This window comes from Plectropomus leopardus, chromosome 2 (assembly GCF_026936395.1).
Source record: "Plectropomus leopardus strain MGB_pleo_1.0 chromosome 2, ASM2693639v1, whole genome shotgun sequence".
Taxonomy (NCBI): Eukaryota; Metazoa; Chordata; class Actinopteri; order Perciformes; family Serranidae; genus Plectropomus; species Plectropomus leopardus.
In genome coordinates, this window is record NC_142177.1 from 14,296,421 (window position 1) to 14,313,819 (window position 17,399).

The 17,399-nt window shown below is 40.1% G+C and overlaps 2 protein-coding genes across 3 annotated transcripts in view; one reads left to right on the forward strand and one right to left on the reverse strand.

The window, feature by feature from the left end:
- The window catches only part of LOC121954296 (paxillin-like), a 34,962-nt gene extending 27,814 nt beyond the window's left edge, over window positions 1-7,148 (reverse strand). The window contains exon 1 of one of the 2 annotated variants that reach the window (XM_088085887.1): window positions 6,889-7,148. In XM_088085887.1, the coding sequence (XP_087942013.1) occupies window positions 6,889-6,901 (13 nt within the window). In that variant the 5' untranslated portion in view covers window positions 6,902-7,148. The remainder of the gene's footprint in view (window positions 1-6,888) is intronic. The other variant, XM_042501690.2, reaches the window with a different exon arrangement.
- A 4,176-nt stretch (window positions 7,149-11,324) lies between these two features.
- LOC121949341 (coiled-coil domain-containing protein 63-like) lies at window positions 11,325-16,169 on the forward strand. Its single transcript, XM_042495008.2, has 9 exons — window positions 11,325-11,435; window positions 12,065-12,169; window positions 13,031-13,212; window positions 13,310-13,494; window positions 13,660-13,871; window positions 13,957-14,031; window positions 15,541-15,700; window positions 15,790-15,903; window positions 16,015-16,169. The coding sequence occupies exons 1-9, from the start codon at window positions 11,325-11,327 to the stop codon at window positions 16,077-16,079; spliced, it is 1,209 nt and encodes a 402-aa protein (XP_042350942.2). The 3' UTR covers window positions 16,080-16,169.
- Window positions 16,170-17,399: the final 1,230 nt, after the last annotated feature.

Genomic DNA, 17,399 nt, shown 5'->3' on the forward strand with positions numbered 1-17,399 from the left:
GTTTAAGCTGTATATTATCAAAAAGCGAGTGAATGTACAGTGGAGTTTGCAGTTTGTGCAGAATAAATGCTGCAGCTCATCAACACCAAAAAAAGATTCCTGTATCTTGTCTCCCAAATACTGAGTGCAGTAACAGGGGTTAGCTGTAAAATAATAATAACAATAAAAACCTAAATGATCTTTCCTGTGCTTTTCTATCACGGACAGGAAGCTGAAGGAGGAAAAGCCAACGTGTTTCTAACACACCCCTTTCCCTTACAGCCATGCGCTTTCCCTAGATGCCCAAACTCACTCAGCCAATACGACCAATATGACAATCAAACAAAATGTGGTCTGTGATCAGACAATCAAGAGCAAAAAAATAAACAAAAAATCAGTTAAAAAGTTGAGTCAACAGTCAAGGACACTCTTTGTAATGCAACCGCCCACACATCAGGCCGATTTTTACATTTTTTAAATTTGTTTTTCAGTTAAATTATACTTAAGGTAGAAAAAAAAAAAATCTACTGTTAAAAATACATATTTTAAGAGTTCAATAAATGCACGATGGGTCCAGAGTCAATGAGTGCTTGTGTCAAATATTGGAGATCTCAACACTAACCAAAATAATTGTGATTCTGATTTCTGCCGTAGTCGTGCAGCCCTAGTAACTCGACTGTGTGTTAGATATGCTGCTCTATATTTAAAACTACACAGATCTTAACCACAGCCAGATTTTGCTTGAATCTCTATGAGTCTCAATATAATTTGGCTTGAAAGCTTATTTTCAAATAAACCCTGATTCCAAAAAACCTACAGTAGCCGTTGGGATGCGGACCCTGCCAGCTGTTGTTATGGTGCACTGGGCCCATGAGAGATGACATGACGGTCGGCTGAGTGTAGAGCTGTCGCTGCTTAGTCAGCTTCCCCTTCAGAGCTGTCTGTCCGCACCAGCAGTCTGTGATCGGGAGCATTTTTGTATGAGTGTTTCGTTTGTGTGTGCGTGTTTGTGTGAATACACCATATGTTTCAAAGCCCTGCGGCGTTTTAATTTTAAAGTCAAACAGATGGACAAACCCTGGAGGAGATACAAAGGATTCTCTGGAGCCTTCAGATGCTACATTGATTCAGTGTGTGATTTATATGCCACACACACAAGACTTACCATCTAGTGTAGGCTTGCCCTCTGCTGCATTAAGCCGAGGGTTACTGAAGATGTAATTTACAACAGCAACCTGCCAGATTTTTGAGCTAAAGTGAAGAGGAAGTTAGCTGAAGGGGGATTTTAGATAACGGGAACTTCCAAGTCCAGTCTGACTTTACTTAAAAGAGTACTTCTGGTGATTTAGTATCACATTTCCATACAGTTGAGGGACATGCTGAAGCAGCGGGGGCAGCAATATCCTGACTTTGAAGTCACCGGTATGGACCAAGCTCTAAAAATGCTAAATCCTCCACTGCCCATGATGCAACTCAGTAGAGTCTTGCGTTAAAACCTCCCTGCCTGGTAAATTCTCTGCTCTATTTAAAATCCACGCCCTTGGATTTCTCACCTCTAAAGATCACTGATTAACATGTTAGAAATTGTTTGTTTCATCACACAAAACCAGCTAAGACGAGCAGCTGATGTAGCTTCATACTGAACATACAGACATCAGGTAAGATAAACCTTTATTTGTTCTGAGGGAAACTGCTGAAGACATTTGAGTCAACTCATCTATCTCTTGCCATGCGAGACAACAAGGGTGTTTCCCAAAATATCAGAGGAAATTGTTTTTGGTTCATTTTTGTTTGGCACGGTAAGTATTGCAAGTCAAATATGCAACTTTGCAACTGATTCCCCTAAAATACTAGGGCTGTCCTAAATGCCACTTTCTGTGCCTCAGTGCTTCTTCAGTAATCAACAGCAATTTGAATAACTCAGAGGGATGCAGCATCTCTGTTAGGATAGTGCTGCAACACGTTTTTTTGGCTTCCTTTAAAGTGTTGACATTTAAGGCTTCTGTTATTCTACATTCTACATTGCTCTTTGTATTATTTGTCAATAAAAATCATTTTCCAAGAAGTCTGGAGTGCTTTCTGGGTGTTTGCAATCCCAAGGGGTTCAGCTGAACTACCATGCACTTTTTGTGAATTACAGAACTGCTTAAATGCTCATTAATAATGGCCTTTGAATCCGAGACAATGCCTGACAAAGCGCTGTGAAACACAAGAGCAGAAAGAGCATACTAGTGCCAACAAATGTAAGATTTGAGATTTACATTTATAAGATTTATAGATTTATTTAAAAAAACAGACCCAAAAAGAATATCAGAATCCCAAAATTGAAAACTGAATACCTACCCAACGAACAAATACCCGAATAGTCAAATATTTTGGTCCTGCCCTATGAAATACATTTGTGATTTTGTAAAATAACTTCATTGATTGCATACAGTTTCCTTCAAACTGAACTAAACTAATTCATGATTTATTGATTATTTAGTCTATAAATGTCAAAAGATTGTGAAAAATGCTCATCACAACTTCCCAGAGCAAAAAAAAAAAATTTGGAATTGTGTTCAACCAATAGTCCAAAACCCAAAGACTCTTTATTTGGTATCATAAATGAAAAGCAAAAGCAGCACATTTCCACATATAAGAAGCTGGAACTAGCAAATGTTGTACATTTTGGCATTTAATCGATTATCAAAATAGTTGGCAAATAATTTTCTTCCAATTGACTAATCGTTGCAGCTCTAGTTATTGTTAGACTGGATGCACTGCAGAGAAGCGGATTCATCACAGCGTCATAAGTCAAAAGAAGAAGGTGGTTGACTCTTGTTGAGAAAAACACTGACTGACAAAGCTGTAGTGCTTGTGGGCTGAAGCGATATGAGGTTATCATACAAATCGTGTCCCTGACAGAGTGAGAAACACCACTCGGGCATAAATGACATCAGTGTCACAGTCTAATTAAGAGTATCTGGAGGAAATGTCAAATGTCCACACGTGAGCTATCTGACATTCCTTTTGGTGTGTAAACAATGAACCAACCTAAATTTAGACTCTGTTGAGTATCTAGGCTACATCAGATCTCATTTGGAGTAAGTAAAGAACTACTCTGCCCACACCCACTCAGTGAGTGACATTTCCAACGCTGCAGCTGCCGTGCTGACAGGGCTCAGGGGAATCACTTCACTTCAAATGGTGCCACCAAAGTGACAGTAAAACAAATCATTGAGAGGGAAACAGAGCAGTTACTGTATTTGCAGACAGAAAGGAAATAGAGAAAAGGTAACGCAGATCAGTGTCAGTAAAAGGATGTTAACTTTGGAGGCTATTTGGCATTCATGTCTTGTTGGTGCAGGCCCAGAGCAGCGAAGCAAGGAGCAACGCTCCGCAGCTCCGATAGCTGAGGAGGCGAGGTCAATGAAAGTTTGCCTCGAAACATGCCACAGCATCGAAACTGCAAAGATTGCACGAATAAAAGGAGACACATACTACAGGAATCCACTTCCAGCATAATAAAAGCGAGCTTTTGTATCCAGTTTCCAACTTTCGTTACTGACTTGACTTAAAAACCTGATAATTGCAAGCGATCAAGCATCACAATCTGCCTTGATCCAAACCTTCCTAAAGGCTAATCTGCTCTCCTGCAAACTCAGCCAGCTTTAAACTGTCAATAGATTGCAGCCTGCAGCTTTCTATGTGGTTCGCCACAGGAATGGTGGGGAGTGGGAAGAGAGAGGGCGGGGCAGTGCAGTGTTTAAGGAGGATAAATTTTGGCTGTGGCCCAATCCCTGCATGTGGGCCTGATCCACCCTGACGCCCTGCCTAGTGCGAGCAGCGCTAGTCTGCTCCCACAGCTGGCTCTAAGGAAAGCACGGGGATAAGGCAAATTAAGAGTGTGCACATGTGCAATCACAGGAAGCAAGTCAGAGTCACTGCTTTCATGTCATGGGTGTTGCAATATGGGAATATGTAAGATGTTAGAAATGCACAACAAAAGTGAGGGAAAGGAATAAGAGAGAGCCGGTTGGTGAAAGATTTCTAGGTGCTGCTGGCTCAGCGTTTGAGGACTCCTCTGCTAAAAATACATGTAGGTTTCGTTGTCCTCTCTGGGGTCTGAGGTGGACGGCTCCCTCGCACTGACTCGCCTCAGATTTTCAGGAGGCACTTTTTTAGATCCCCGACTGCATTTAAACTATTTTAAAACATCAACACTTTCCATTTTCGTAAACACAAGGAGGAAAAAAATGTCCCTCTGCGACTCTCAACACCGTCTACAAGCACAGAGCGTGCAACATTGGAGCATGGGGTATCTGCAGCGCACATTTCTCTGAGTTTGTGTGCCACCGTTTTACAGGTCTCTGCTAAAACGATGACAGAATTTACAACCCTGTGACATGATAATTACTCTGGGTTGTGTAACGCTCTTTTTTTAAGCAGCTACTTTAAGTGAAGCCCTTCACCCACGTAAGCTGAGAAGGTATCCATAAATATTGACTGGATATTGAGTGACCAGTGTTCTTGGTACAGTCTCACCCTCACCATCAAGATGTCAACCACAGAGTTGGGTGTTTGGTGCAAATCAGATATTTCCAGGTGTTCTGCTCTGGAGCAAACATGATAGGGAAGACTAAGAAGACACTGCTCTCTCAAACTGTTTTTTATATTCAGGTCAAATAGCCTTGCCCTGCCTGGAATATGTTAACATACTGTAGAACCAAGCAACATCTCTTATCCGATAGCGAGTCCACCTGCAGTCACGGCGGGTGGTAATTGGACGGCTTTTGCAAGACATTTATCATCTTTGACTTTATGAATGCATTCTGGTGTCTTTTTTAGCATCCAATGAACCCGACTCCAATGCATTTCGCGGATGTCCTGCTAAACTTAACCTTACAGTTGCCAGGGTAAAACTCAAAGCCTTGTAAACACAAACGTTACAGTCAATGCTTGTAAATGAATGCAAAATGCAACCAATCTTGATAGTGCTGTGCAAGCTGTGTTACTTCAGTGTGTTTCCTTCTGTTTTTAATTAGGCTGCTCACTTTAACATCACTGAAGGGGGTCTGCAGATTTGCTCATATAAATTATTCTACACCATAAAAAGAAACGCACGCTTTGCAGCAGTCTTACTGTGACCACTACATGCATTTCAAACATGGATGGATTACTTAATGGGCCTATGAGGCACAGGCCTAAGGGGCCAAACCTTTTCCTGCAAAATGAGACTCAAAATGACCACAAAAAGATGCAAAGGAACAACACAAAAACACAAGGCAACTCGAAAGATACATAAAATGACGAAAAATAGTCGTAAATATAACTGTAAGAGACAAAAAGATTGTTTAAAGGAACACAAAATGACACAGATATGTAGCAGAGTACTAAGAGACACAAAATTACTACAAAGAGATGCAAAACTACTACAGAGACACAAAACAACTACAAAATACATGCAAAAGAATTACAAAGGGACACAAATCAACTTTAAGTAGACACAAAAATCTACAAAATGAAACGAAACAACCAAAAAGACAAAAATATACCCCTTACAGACACAGAGTGACCTCTGACACAAAAAACAATTTTGAAGAGACACAAAACGACTACAAGGTCATGCAGAGACACCAAAACATAAAATGATGTTGACAACTACAAAGAGATGCAAAACAGCCAAAAACAAACACATAAATGCAAAAGATACACAAAACAACTACAAAGTCATACAAAACAACTACAAAACGCATTCAAAAAAAAGCACAAAAATTATCACAAGGAGTCACAAAATCACAAAAAGATGCTGACAGCTACAAAGACATGCAAAACAACAACAAAAAGAGGCAAAGCCAGCCCAGAGTCTGTGCACCTTGTTCATTTGTAGGAGAGGTGCTGGGTCCTTTTTACATGTCTGTGCCCAGGGCCCCACTGTCTCTTTATCCGCCCATAGCTGCATAGCTAAGACAGAGCGTGAACAGTGTTTGGCACATATCAAGAATTTTAAACCACAGGAAAAATAGCAAAGGAAACTGTCACATAGGGAATGTGGTGAGCCAGGATGCTGTGTGCATCAAGAACATTGTGCTGAGCTCTACATATCGTCCCTGTCACCACAACCTGCCTTCAGGCATTACATTTTCTGCTGTCATCAAGTGTGCCATAATTCACCGAGTTAAGCTCATCTTTAAAGGCAGGAAGACAGCACAGCTCTCCTGGATTCATCTGCCTCTGTATGTGAGATAACGCAGCATTGATATGACAGTCAGCTGAAATTAGCTGAAATTAAGATGGTAATAGTTGCAATGGGCTTTTTAATGGGCTACAGATCATTCAGACCACTCAACGACTGGAAACCATTTCCCACCTGCAGTAGAGGCTGTTATGTAAGGCTGACAGTCACCAGGAGGGGCTCAGTAGGTCAGTGTCTCATCAAATGCCAAACGACCTGTGGTCTAATTTACACATTTCTTTTAGTTTTGAGCATAAAAAAGTTAGAGAAGCCTTACAGTGCAGCAGCCTTACACGCTTTGTTAAGTGATGTGGAGGAACTGTGAGAGGAATAAGTCTCCCACAAACACTACCGGCGCACCGACCACAGCACTACGTCTTCTCACACGCGTTTTTTTGATTTCACAAATGGCTAAAACGCAAGTTAATTGAGCTAATTATCGCCATGATACCACCGCTTCCTCATGTCAGCACGCGGGGCCTTTCTGAGCATGTAACCTCGCGCTGAGCTCTGATAACTTCAGCTACCTGGACACACACTGCTGACCCAAACACACAACCGCGGCCACAAACCTCATTAAAAAAACCCCGCTGGTTTAACACGAGGCTAACGCCAGCATTATGTTTGTGCTAACAATACACGCACACACACACGCGCTGTGTAAATGTTGCTTTCACGGCGAGCGAACTTACCTAAATCATCCATGTTGGCCGGAAATCGTTCCTATGCTGCTGAGAACCGGACCGGTCCTCCTCTGTCGATCACAGCTGGACTGGAAAGCAGCAGATTCAGCTCCCAGTCGCTGGCTCTCCGCACACAGGTCTCCCCTCGCTGAAGGCAGTGAAGTTTTCAAGTTCCCCTGCTGCCCGACGAGCCTCAAACACACTCACGAACACACACATATCCTGCTGCCCCCCTGGAGTCTCCAACAGCCCACATCCAGCCCCCTGCCTGCCCAACAGCCCCGACACACAGGGACCAGCGACATCTAGCGACACACAACGGGCCTGCATCCACCAGACAGATTTAATGCTGTTGCTTACAGTGTTGGGAGGCCAGCAATTAGTCCACACTGGAAGAAGCTGAAACACAGCACAACTACCTCAGGGAAATATTATTAAATATTGACTAAATGTGATTAAAATGGGTTCAATTACATAAAAAAGCAATGCCCCCCCCCATTATTATTGTAATTATTATTACTATTATTATTATTATTATCATCATCATCTTTTTTTCCTTTTTTTTAGTTTTACATAATTTTTTACCTTAAGTCTAGATTTTTTTTCAGGAATGTCCAAACAAAAGGTGCAATTTTGGCGCTCCCCTCTGGGAGGCATTTTGGTGGCAGACTATGTCGCCTATGGGAAAATCTGCAGATTGACATAATGCAATTAATGCACTTAAAGTTTTTTATCTTGTATTGTTGAACTCTGGTCACCAATACCCTCCAACATGGCATTCAGTGAATAAGAAGCCTTGAGTGTCTATGATAAAATCACAGTCACAAAAGATAAAGTTTGGGTTTGACATGGGAAAAAAAAAGGTTGACTGAGGTTTCAGAATTTTCAAAAGTGACCAATTTTAATCAGCGGTACTAGAACAGAAAACCGTTCTAGATCACTCTTCCATCCCATAGGATAAAATATCAAATCTTGGCACTGATGCATTTAGAACAGGTTTTTCTGTAAAGCTTGTGCACGGCCACACCTGAAGTATTTGCACCAAGTCTTGAAGAGCAAAAGCAGACTCAATAACTACAATAGCCGACAGTGTCTGTGACAAAACTAGCTTCATAACAATTAGAAAATGGAATTCCAGGAGAATACCACAGCCCTTGAAGATATCAACTCCCTTTGCAAAACCAATGTGAAAACAAGGCCCTCGATCTCCATCAGAAGCAAAAATCTTGCCAAAGACGAGGAGGCGTTGCAGAAAAGAATGAACGACTTGATGTGCCAGGACACACAGGACACTAGCTGTGTCCCTGACAAATGGAGATGGATGAGATAGATTCCCGGGAGCAAAACACCACCCCTGGAGATTGTGAATTCTTATGCCAGGCCAACGAGTTCCTCATCCAGAAAAACAGGGCCTTTTACATAAAAAAAAAAAACTACATGATGTCTCAGGACAAAGCGACCCTTCAGGGAAAAAAATCAATGACCTGATCAGCCAGAAGACACAGGTCAACAGCAACGTCTCTGAAATGTTAATAACCACAGAGTTTGCTGACAAGCACTTGCAGAATCAAAGCCCTGACAAGGAAACTCAGAAGCAGTTCAGAGCTTCGATGAGCTGCTGGAGTCTGATGAGCTGTTACAGAGGTTTTGGGATGAGCAGGACGTGGGTAGGGAACCCCTTTTATTGCAAAAAACAGTTGATCCCGGGATGGAGGAAGCACTACCCAAGCAGGAGACAGTGGTGTATCTAAAAGGCTTTAGTCAAAAGCAATTCAATTAATTCACAGTTTATATGCTGACAACAATTACGTAAGAATGAAGCATATAACTGTGTTTCACTAGATAACTAAAGGCACTCTGGATGTTTTGAATAGCTGGCATGAAAACTAATCTAATCAATCTCAATAAATCAGTTTGTAAACGTGAACTGATTGGCATGTGTTCGCTATCTTATCATTGCAAGCCTACATGTTCTATTGCATGTTTATGTTTGTCGAAAGCTTCAGCAGTCTGTTCTCATTGACGGAAGCTGTTTCAACGTATTGATGGATTTAAACAAAACTCAACATAAATATTGTATGACAGCTGATGATTGTGACCATGATCTCTGGAGATTACCTAAATTCTGTCTGAGAATTTCAAGCCTTTGGACAAGTAGTGATTGCAGAAAAAGTTGCCACAGTGTCATCTGTAGGTGAAATGCCATCATAATTTCACAGCATCATCTTTAACAGTAGCTGGCAACTGCTTATTAACTGATGTCAATCAAAATTATCTAAATGGTTTAGGCCAGCAGCTTGAATCAAAGAAACAAGTGCAAATTCAAAATAGATACAACCATGTAGGCTTACGTATGCATCGCCCCATTGCCATGCCCTCTTTTCACCAATTAGCATAAACACAAACACACACTTGCCCTCCATACCAAATTTTAAACCTGTATAGTCAAAATCTGTGGCTGCCAAAGGGTGGGAAAAGTTTTGTGGATAGACCATCCAATCAGCCAATGGACAGAGCGAGCTATAGAGCTGCTGGTTGCAACTAAAAACAAAGTGCTACTTGGCCGGTCCAGCCACAGCTAAAAGTAACCCGATCGCTCTTGACCCACTGGTCAGTTTTACTCAAATGTTAACTGACAAACAGGATCGAACACTTACATAAACAGACATGATAAAAGTATTTTGGAAAGAGACATAACATACAGGAGTTAACCTCTTCAGGCCCTGCATCCACTGTGCTTGATATCACATGTTATGGGTGTCAGTTTATGAAAATGCATTTTTTTATATACATTTATGACCCCTGCCCAGTAACTAAGTTGACTCTTAAATAACCAGCCATCATGATTCATAGGTTGCCTGGTGACTGAAGTCTGGCAAAAGACGTAGATAACATAATCAGGAGGCTGATAATTTTAATACAGTTGATACTCAGATGGTTATTAACATAATTGTTTAATTCCTAGAACATTTTTTTTTGTTAATTCTGATGGTATCGTGTAATTCATAATAATTCAATTATAGAGTACACAACTACACAGCCAACTGACCTTAAAATGGCTGTAAACTCAAATAGAAAGGGTCTTTTGCTTTAAGACCTTTTTTAACATGTCGTTGTTTAAATATAACAAAATGTGCACAATTAAAATGATTAGTCTACTCTACAGATATAAACTACTTTGAACTCAGTTCAAATCGACAATTCTCACAGAAAATGCATCCATTAGACTTACATCTCAGTGGTGGACATAGACTCAATGCCACTTAAGAACTGTATTAAATCTCAATATAAACCTTTGTGAGAGAGCATTAATCGCAGCCTCAGCACGCTTTAAAGTGCTTCCCCTGATCAATGATTGAGGTAATATTCCTATAATATTCCTACAGGGATTTAAAGTGACTGGTGCTCAGCAGTGAGATTATAGTGACCTTATCATGGCTTTACAAAGGTTTTTATGTATTTTATGTCACCTCAATAAGATTTCTGTGGAAGCTTTCATTTGTATCCCTCCGGATGATAATTTGTAGGTTTACTTTAAGGAATTATTTAAGATCTATTATTTATTCTGCCCATAGATTTTATTTGTGGAAAATGTGGGTTCTTGATAGTATTATGTTATATTATTCTTGTCTTGTGTGATTTTATTATTATTATTATTATTATTATTATTATTATTATTGTTGTTGTTGTTGTTGTATTTATATACATATTGGAATTGCACTGCTGGGGGGAGTTTTTGGCCCAGGTTTTTCAACAGTTCATTTAGCAATTAAAAGTTAAATGAAAAAAGTTATTATTATAATAACTTATAATAACTTTTTTTGTGAGTAGGGCAGACCTTGTTTATAATTGTGGATGTCTTTAATTATTTTCATCTTTTATTCTCCTCAATGGCCGCCAGGGGGCGTTCAGGTATAAACTTATACAGACATTCAGACGAAACACTACAGATGCTGTTCTTTTCAATAAAGTTCAGGGTTTTTTTGTGTCAGTAAGCCTACCTCTCCACTTTTGCAAATTTTATTTCAGCACTTATATTCTGACTTTCTAAGTTCAAACATGATCGCATGGATTTTAATTTTGTCATTAAGTGACATATAATAATATTACTTGCCTGGTCTTGGCACTTCAGCAGCAGAGCCCTTTAAGATAGTGCACTATTTAGCAGTAAATAAACACTCAGAATGTTTATGTTTGAATCTGAGAAATGCTACACGCAACAGTCTGGGTACTACAGAAAACTGGAGATCAACCTACAAAATATCTCTTCTCTCAGTGAGATTTTATGAGGATTTTACTCCATACCTGGCAGGTAGGTCATTATCCTCAGAAATGGCCAAACTTTATCTGCCAAACTACTGGTGTGTAGGGTTGAGAGTAGAGAATAACCAAACAAATTACTGGTAAGATTATTTTGAGTCCCCTGGTGATGTCTTTAGATCAAAATGGCCACAGACATTTTAAAGGAGCAATACAAAAACCTGCAGCAGGAAAATGACCGATACAAGAAGCTCAACAGCCAGCTGAAGGATCGTTTGGTTGCTCTGGATAAGGAGGTAAATTACTGGATAGAGATGGACACATAATATATTGTTTTAGTGTGTGTTTCAGTTCACTTGTTTGAACTCAATTCATAATTTCTGTTGCCATTGAGGTTATTTTTAATCTTTTTTTTTGTTTAGATATAATATGCATATTAGTAGTATGAGCATTAGTAGTAATACCAGTAATAGCAGACATAGTAAGCCACGTAGCTAGTGTTAGTATATGTTTAAAAGTGCAGAAATTATACCATTGCTATTTGATCAGATACATTTTGGTCATATATGTATAGTGCTGCCTTTAACAGCACATTGGATTGTAAATGAAAAAGAGTTGACTTTCAACTTTAATTTGAGCATATTCACACACATATTTGGTGAATAGTGTTGGAATAGTAGAGCAGGAGTTGTAGCCCCATTGTAGTGCTGCACTATTCAAAAATTGTGGAGGACTGTGAGAGCTGCAGTTTCCTTCCCCGTTCAAGCACCCTTAAAGCTCAAAGTCAGCACTCTTAATTCATAGTCAGTGTTTCATTTCAAATCCAGTGTGCTACAGCCAACAAAAACAAAAGGTGTCCCTGTCTGTAGAGTTACAGGGTGTATTGAAGGCCATGTATTGTTTCGTCTTTCCTGTGTGGCTCCAGGTGACTGTGTCAGAGAGCAAGATTAGAGACAAACGAACAATCCCTGGTGGCTTCCTGAAACAACAAGGGAAACACATCCGCATCTTAGAAAACAAACTCAACCAGGTACTGATGCACAATGTCAGCTTCATTCAAGTCCCATCCCAATTTATCAGAATCTTAAAGGAATAACTTTTTTGGGGGGGAAACACTTTTTGCTTTCTTGGTGAGACTTCTGACCACTCAAAGCGCTTGTACGCTAAACGTCACATTTATCATTCACACACACATTCACACACATACTGGTGGCCGAGGCTACCATTTATGTTACCACCTGCCACTCAGTAACTATTCACATGCGGCATCGGGAGCAATTCGGGGTTCAGTATCTCGCCCAAGGATACTTAGACATGTTGCCTGGAGGAGCCAGGGATCGAACTGCTTACCTTCCGATTAGAGGACAACCCACTCTACCTCTGAGCCACAGCTGCTCACAATTAGCAAAGTACAATCCGAGATCAACAACAAAACCAGTGGGATTTCCAGCTGAGATCATGACACCTAAAGTGAGCATTTGAGGCCAAAACTTGATCTCTAACTAACCAAAACCAAATAGTTTTCTGTCAAAATGAATCAAAAAATTAACTACAGGGTTGTAGAAACCTAGAGTTTCCACATAATAACATACAAAAGTTACATATCTATGGTTTGTAGAAAGGTACAAGGTAGATTCATTTGACACTTTTTACATACAATTAGTCATTTTAATGTACAATATCAACATTTATTCTGGTGACTGGTTTAATTCCCACCATAAAGGTCAAACCATTCCTTTATTACAAGCTCAAATATTAAACTAATCACAGTCTTAGTTCCTAAACAAGAACCTTGTCTATACTTTCCCATAAAACACCCTGACTTTTATGCAAAATTCAAATGTTCAAGTCTATAATATTCCCTGACTAACTCTTCCCTCATCTTCTGTAGGAGACTACTAAAATTGCCGAGGTGCTATGCAGTAATATGGATTACAGCGAAGACATTTCTCACTTGCTGCAGCAGAAAGGCTTGTGCTGCGATATCGATGAGAAATTTAATAGACAGTTGGCTGCACAGCAAAAGGTCATGGAGAGACTGGAGGAGAGGATCAGCCTCGCTTTGAAGCAGAGGTAATTCATGTGTTTGAGTGCATGTGGAAAACTTGGGAGAAAAAATCTTGAACTGATGTCGTGGTAGGCTTGAGCTCTAGTTTGCGTTGTGTTACAGGTCAGAGGCCAAGAACCGAATGCTGGAGGTGAGGGAGGGCATTAAGACGGAGACAGATGAGTTCATCAAGAAAAGGATGCAGCTGAAGACTGCTATCGCGCATGGTGCCAAACTGCAGACTTTCATGGAGACAAAGTTGAAGGAAATTATTCCTTTGGAAGGAGATAAGGACTCCAAGAAGAGAAGTAAAATATTTCACTGAAACTGTGTATAATTATTGCACATTGGAGAAGAGCATCAAAGCTTAAACAGGCTCGGCTTCCATCGTCACCCCAAGCAGATAAGTTCATACATATTTTAGAAACAATGCGACCTGTTAATAGTCTGTGACCTTCATTTCATTGGTACAGAGAAACAGCAGCAATATGAGAGTGGAGTTAAGAAGCTGGAGATGTACCTGCAGGGACACCGCAAGCTCGTGGAAGTCACCGGAGAAACAGACCTGGGGAAGATAGTCCCCATGTTTACTGAGGATGAACAGAAAAATTTTGCTCTGGTCGGCTACATCAATGAGCTACAAAACAGAAGAAATAGGTTGAAGAACTGCACAGACAAGATGAAGGCATGAGTATTATCTGTCACCATACTCACAGACATAGATTAACCTTAAAGTAAGTGTTACATATACGCACGTGTTCCTCCTCCAGAGTGACATCCTTTTCCTGGAGGAGGAGAACAAAGGACACGATGAGCAGATAAACAGCCAGTTGAAGGATCTTGAGGTGAGTCTCACTGTCAGATCGATCTGATCACATAATGCAGTACATAGACCTTTTTGTAGTTTCAACCACTGTTAATGTTATAACTGAGTCCTGGTTCGTTATCTGTTGTAGTGTTTAATGTCTGTAGCTGACTAGATTTATAATAACAATTACTTAGTGTGTAATGCTATGTAGCTCACAAGATATAAACCTGGATCCAAGCTGTTTCCTAGCAACAAGTTTCCAGGTACAAACCTTGTATCTCTATGATCTAGAAACATGTGGAACTAAAAATCAACTGTTTGCTTGATGAAGGGATTTTTTTGCATGCATCCCAGTTTGTAAGAGTTTTATGTTATATATATGAATTCATATAAAAACCTGAAAATCACCAAAAGTGGAGAAAAAAGGTTTCTACCTCACAGCTATGATATGCAACCTGTCTGTCTGCAAATGTTGCTGTTGCTGGCACCCAGAGTTCAGTAGTGTTTATATATAGCTGCATCTTAGTCACATAGCCTATCCAAAAATATGATGTCTCTGTTCATTCTTACAGATTTTATTTTAACATTTAAAGGCCCAGTGTGTAGGATTTAGGGGCATCTATTGGTAGAAATGGAATATGATATTCATAACTATGTTTTCGTAAGTTTATAATCACCTGAAAATAAGAATTGTATCATAAGAAATGTTTTCATCACCTCAGAATGAACTGTTTATATACAGAGTTGTTATACAGTAGCCCAGAGCAGACAAACCAAACACTGGCTCTAGACTGGCCCATTTGCAATTTTGCAAACCCTAACCAATCCCTTCTTGTCTAAATCTTGCCAATCCAACCAACAAACGCAATGAACATGGGGCGGGTCATATCTTTGATATACTAGAAAACACAAATTCGCTTTTGGCACATGGGAGAGGATTCAGTTCTGCAACCTCACTGCTAGATGCCACTAAATCCTACACACTGGACCTTAAATTGATCATGTAACTGCTGTACTACATACAGTATTCGGAAACATTGTGGTTCCTAACTGGTCCAGTCACAGGGTCCAGATTTCTCCTCAGTGATTAGTTCATGAACCACTCATTATACTTTTCCCAACCACATATTCACTTTCATTTGACAAAATGTAAACAACATGGCATGGTTTAGAACACAAAGATATAAAACATATCGCAAGAATAAACAGAAACTGCTCTTCAAATAAAAACTCTGTGTGACAGACCTGCGACCCACCAGCTGGGAACCACTGCTGTAACATATGAAAGTAGCTCAGTCCCCTTACCTTAAAATTTGGTAAATGAGAATAAATCTTACAAGCACATCCTTCTTGTTTTTTTTAAAATTCCTTATGATACAATCTAAAGAAAACAGGGCTCTGATTTTTTCTTAGTGACAAACATTTGTCCAAGATACAATTTCAATAAATATTTGTATACTTTATACAAATATTCGATGAACATTGTTCTTAGAAGCCAGTTAAAGCTGCACACATCTTTCTCCTCCTGTGTCTTTCTTTGCTGTAGACTGATTTGGAGAAGTATAGCTGCCTGTCAGACTCCCTGGAGGAGCAGTGCACTGCGGTTCAGAGGACTCTGGACCAGCTGACGACTGCCATCTGTGGCCTTTCACACGAGATAATGCAAGAAGCTGTCGTCAATTCTGACAACATCTATAACTCCATCAGTAGGTGAACTCTTAACCTCTTAAACTGGGCCCTGAATACACATCGTTTACATTTCAGCACGCCTGTTATTGCCTTCTCTCTGCCTCAGGTATGCTTGAGGAGAGAATTAATAACCTGCTGATCCAGGCCAACAACGTGGAAGAAGAGCAGACAAATTCGGCTCCACAGAACATACTTTTGGCCAATTCTGACTTGCTGCCAGGTAGGAAACACCTTTAACCTGACAGTGACAGACTTTAAAGAAAAAGCAAAGAGTGCACTGTAACCATTTTTATTTAAACCTGTTGATCCATTAACTATGTATTTGTTACAGGCTGTGAGGCAGCTCTGGAGACAGAGTGCGGCAGGCCTCGTTCACGCTCGCTCAAGTCTGCCTGATTGGAGAGAAAATGGTGCCATCACATCCTTCCTTGTGTCACTGCATTACAAGAACCTCTTACACACTTCTGATGGCAATAAACAACTCATGACAGCATCATATCCTGGTTCTTTACTGGAGGTAGAATACAGTAATGTCACTTCGTTCAGAATAACATTATTTCATTATGTTATTTATTGCATAAGTCATCTGACATCTGGGCGCAACCATGTTATAGCTGCATACGTTTTTTTTGTTTTTATGGCCATTAGCGGGTAGATGAAGCCCACAACAAGATGAAAACAGCATTTAGCATAGTAGCAGATGATAAAGTTGTTATGGCTATTATGTTAGCAAACAGTTAGCAGCTAAATTGTTATCGCAAAACAGAGCTGGGTGATAGTTACCTCCACCAAGGACATCATGCTTTCAGTTCGATTTGTTTGTCATCAGGATCATAGAAATATTAGCAGTCCAATTTTCATGGAACTTGGGGGAAAGGTGTAGCATAGGCCAAGGATGAGGCCATTCAATTCTGGAGCAGATCCAAATCACAAGGTAAGATATACAAAATATTTTCACTTTTAAAAACATTGTGAGATAGTGCATTTGACCTTGGTGGAGGTCTGTGCTCTCTAAATGCCCATCTAGTTCCCTGTGGGTTTGTCACTATTTTCAAACACTTTCTTTTGTTTAAAGTAAAAAAAAAATCATCCTTAATACACGCCTGGACAGCCCTCAGATGTTGGCTGAGAATGTGAAACGACCTGCTGATTTTGCTCTGATATACTCCAAAAAATGCCACAGAGAAGTATCATTTTTAGCACTAATTTGGCAGAATTTAGCATGATGACCAAATTGATTACATTTGTTTTGGTTTCTGTAATCATGAAATGTATACAGGAAATGGGATTAAAGTTACAGAGCCCCTTCATTTTTTGTGTCCACCCAACTTCTTGAACCAAAATTACACCCTCGATCACTACACGTTATCTTTTGTTTTGCATTACACAGTGTTATATCAACCACTACTACTACTAAAAATTTAGATCAATGTAGCTTTAAGATAACAGCCATTCATCTGTGTAAAAAGGTGAAGTGCCCAAATTCCTCTCCCTTAATGGCCACAGTTGGTTCCTAGAGACTGTTATAGCAGAGCGCATGATGTGAGCTCAAATGCCAGTTGATCCAAGCACTTATCCCTCATCGCTTCCTACATATCTCCTCTCCTCTCCAGAAGGCAATACTTTAATCATGGATTGACAAGCTGGCTACCCCCTGACCTGGACCCTCCAGCTGCCAACAGCCAGGGATTTTCACCCCCCCCCCAACATCACCCC

Bases quoted from the DNA above. Each gene is read 5' to 3' on its own strand.
- LOC121949341 (XM_042495008.2), top strand. From the start codon at position 11,325: ATGGCCACAGACATTTTAAAGGAGCAATACAAAAACCTGCAGCAGGAA. The intron at 15,701-15,789 runs GTAGGTGAACTC...TCTCTGCCTCAG, and splicing joins CAACATCTATAACTCCATCA to GTATGCTTGAGGAGAGAATT. The intron at 15,904-16,014 runs GTAGGAAACACC...TATTTGTTACAG, and splicing joins CAATTCTGACTTGCTGCCAG to GCTGTGAGGCAGCTCTGGAG.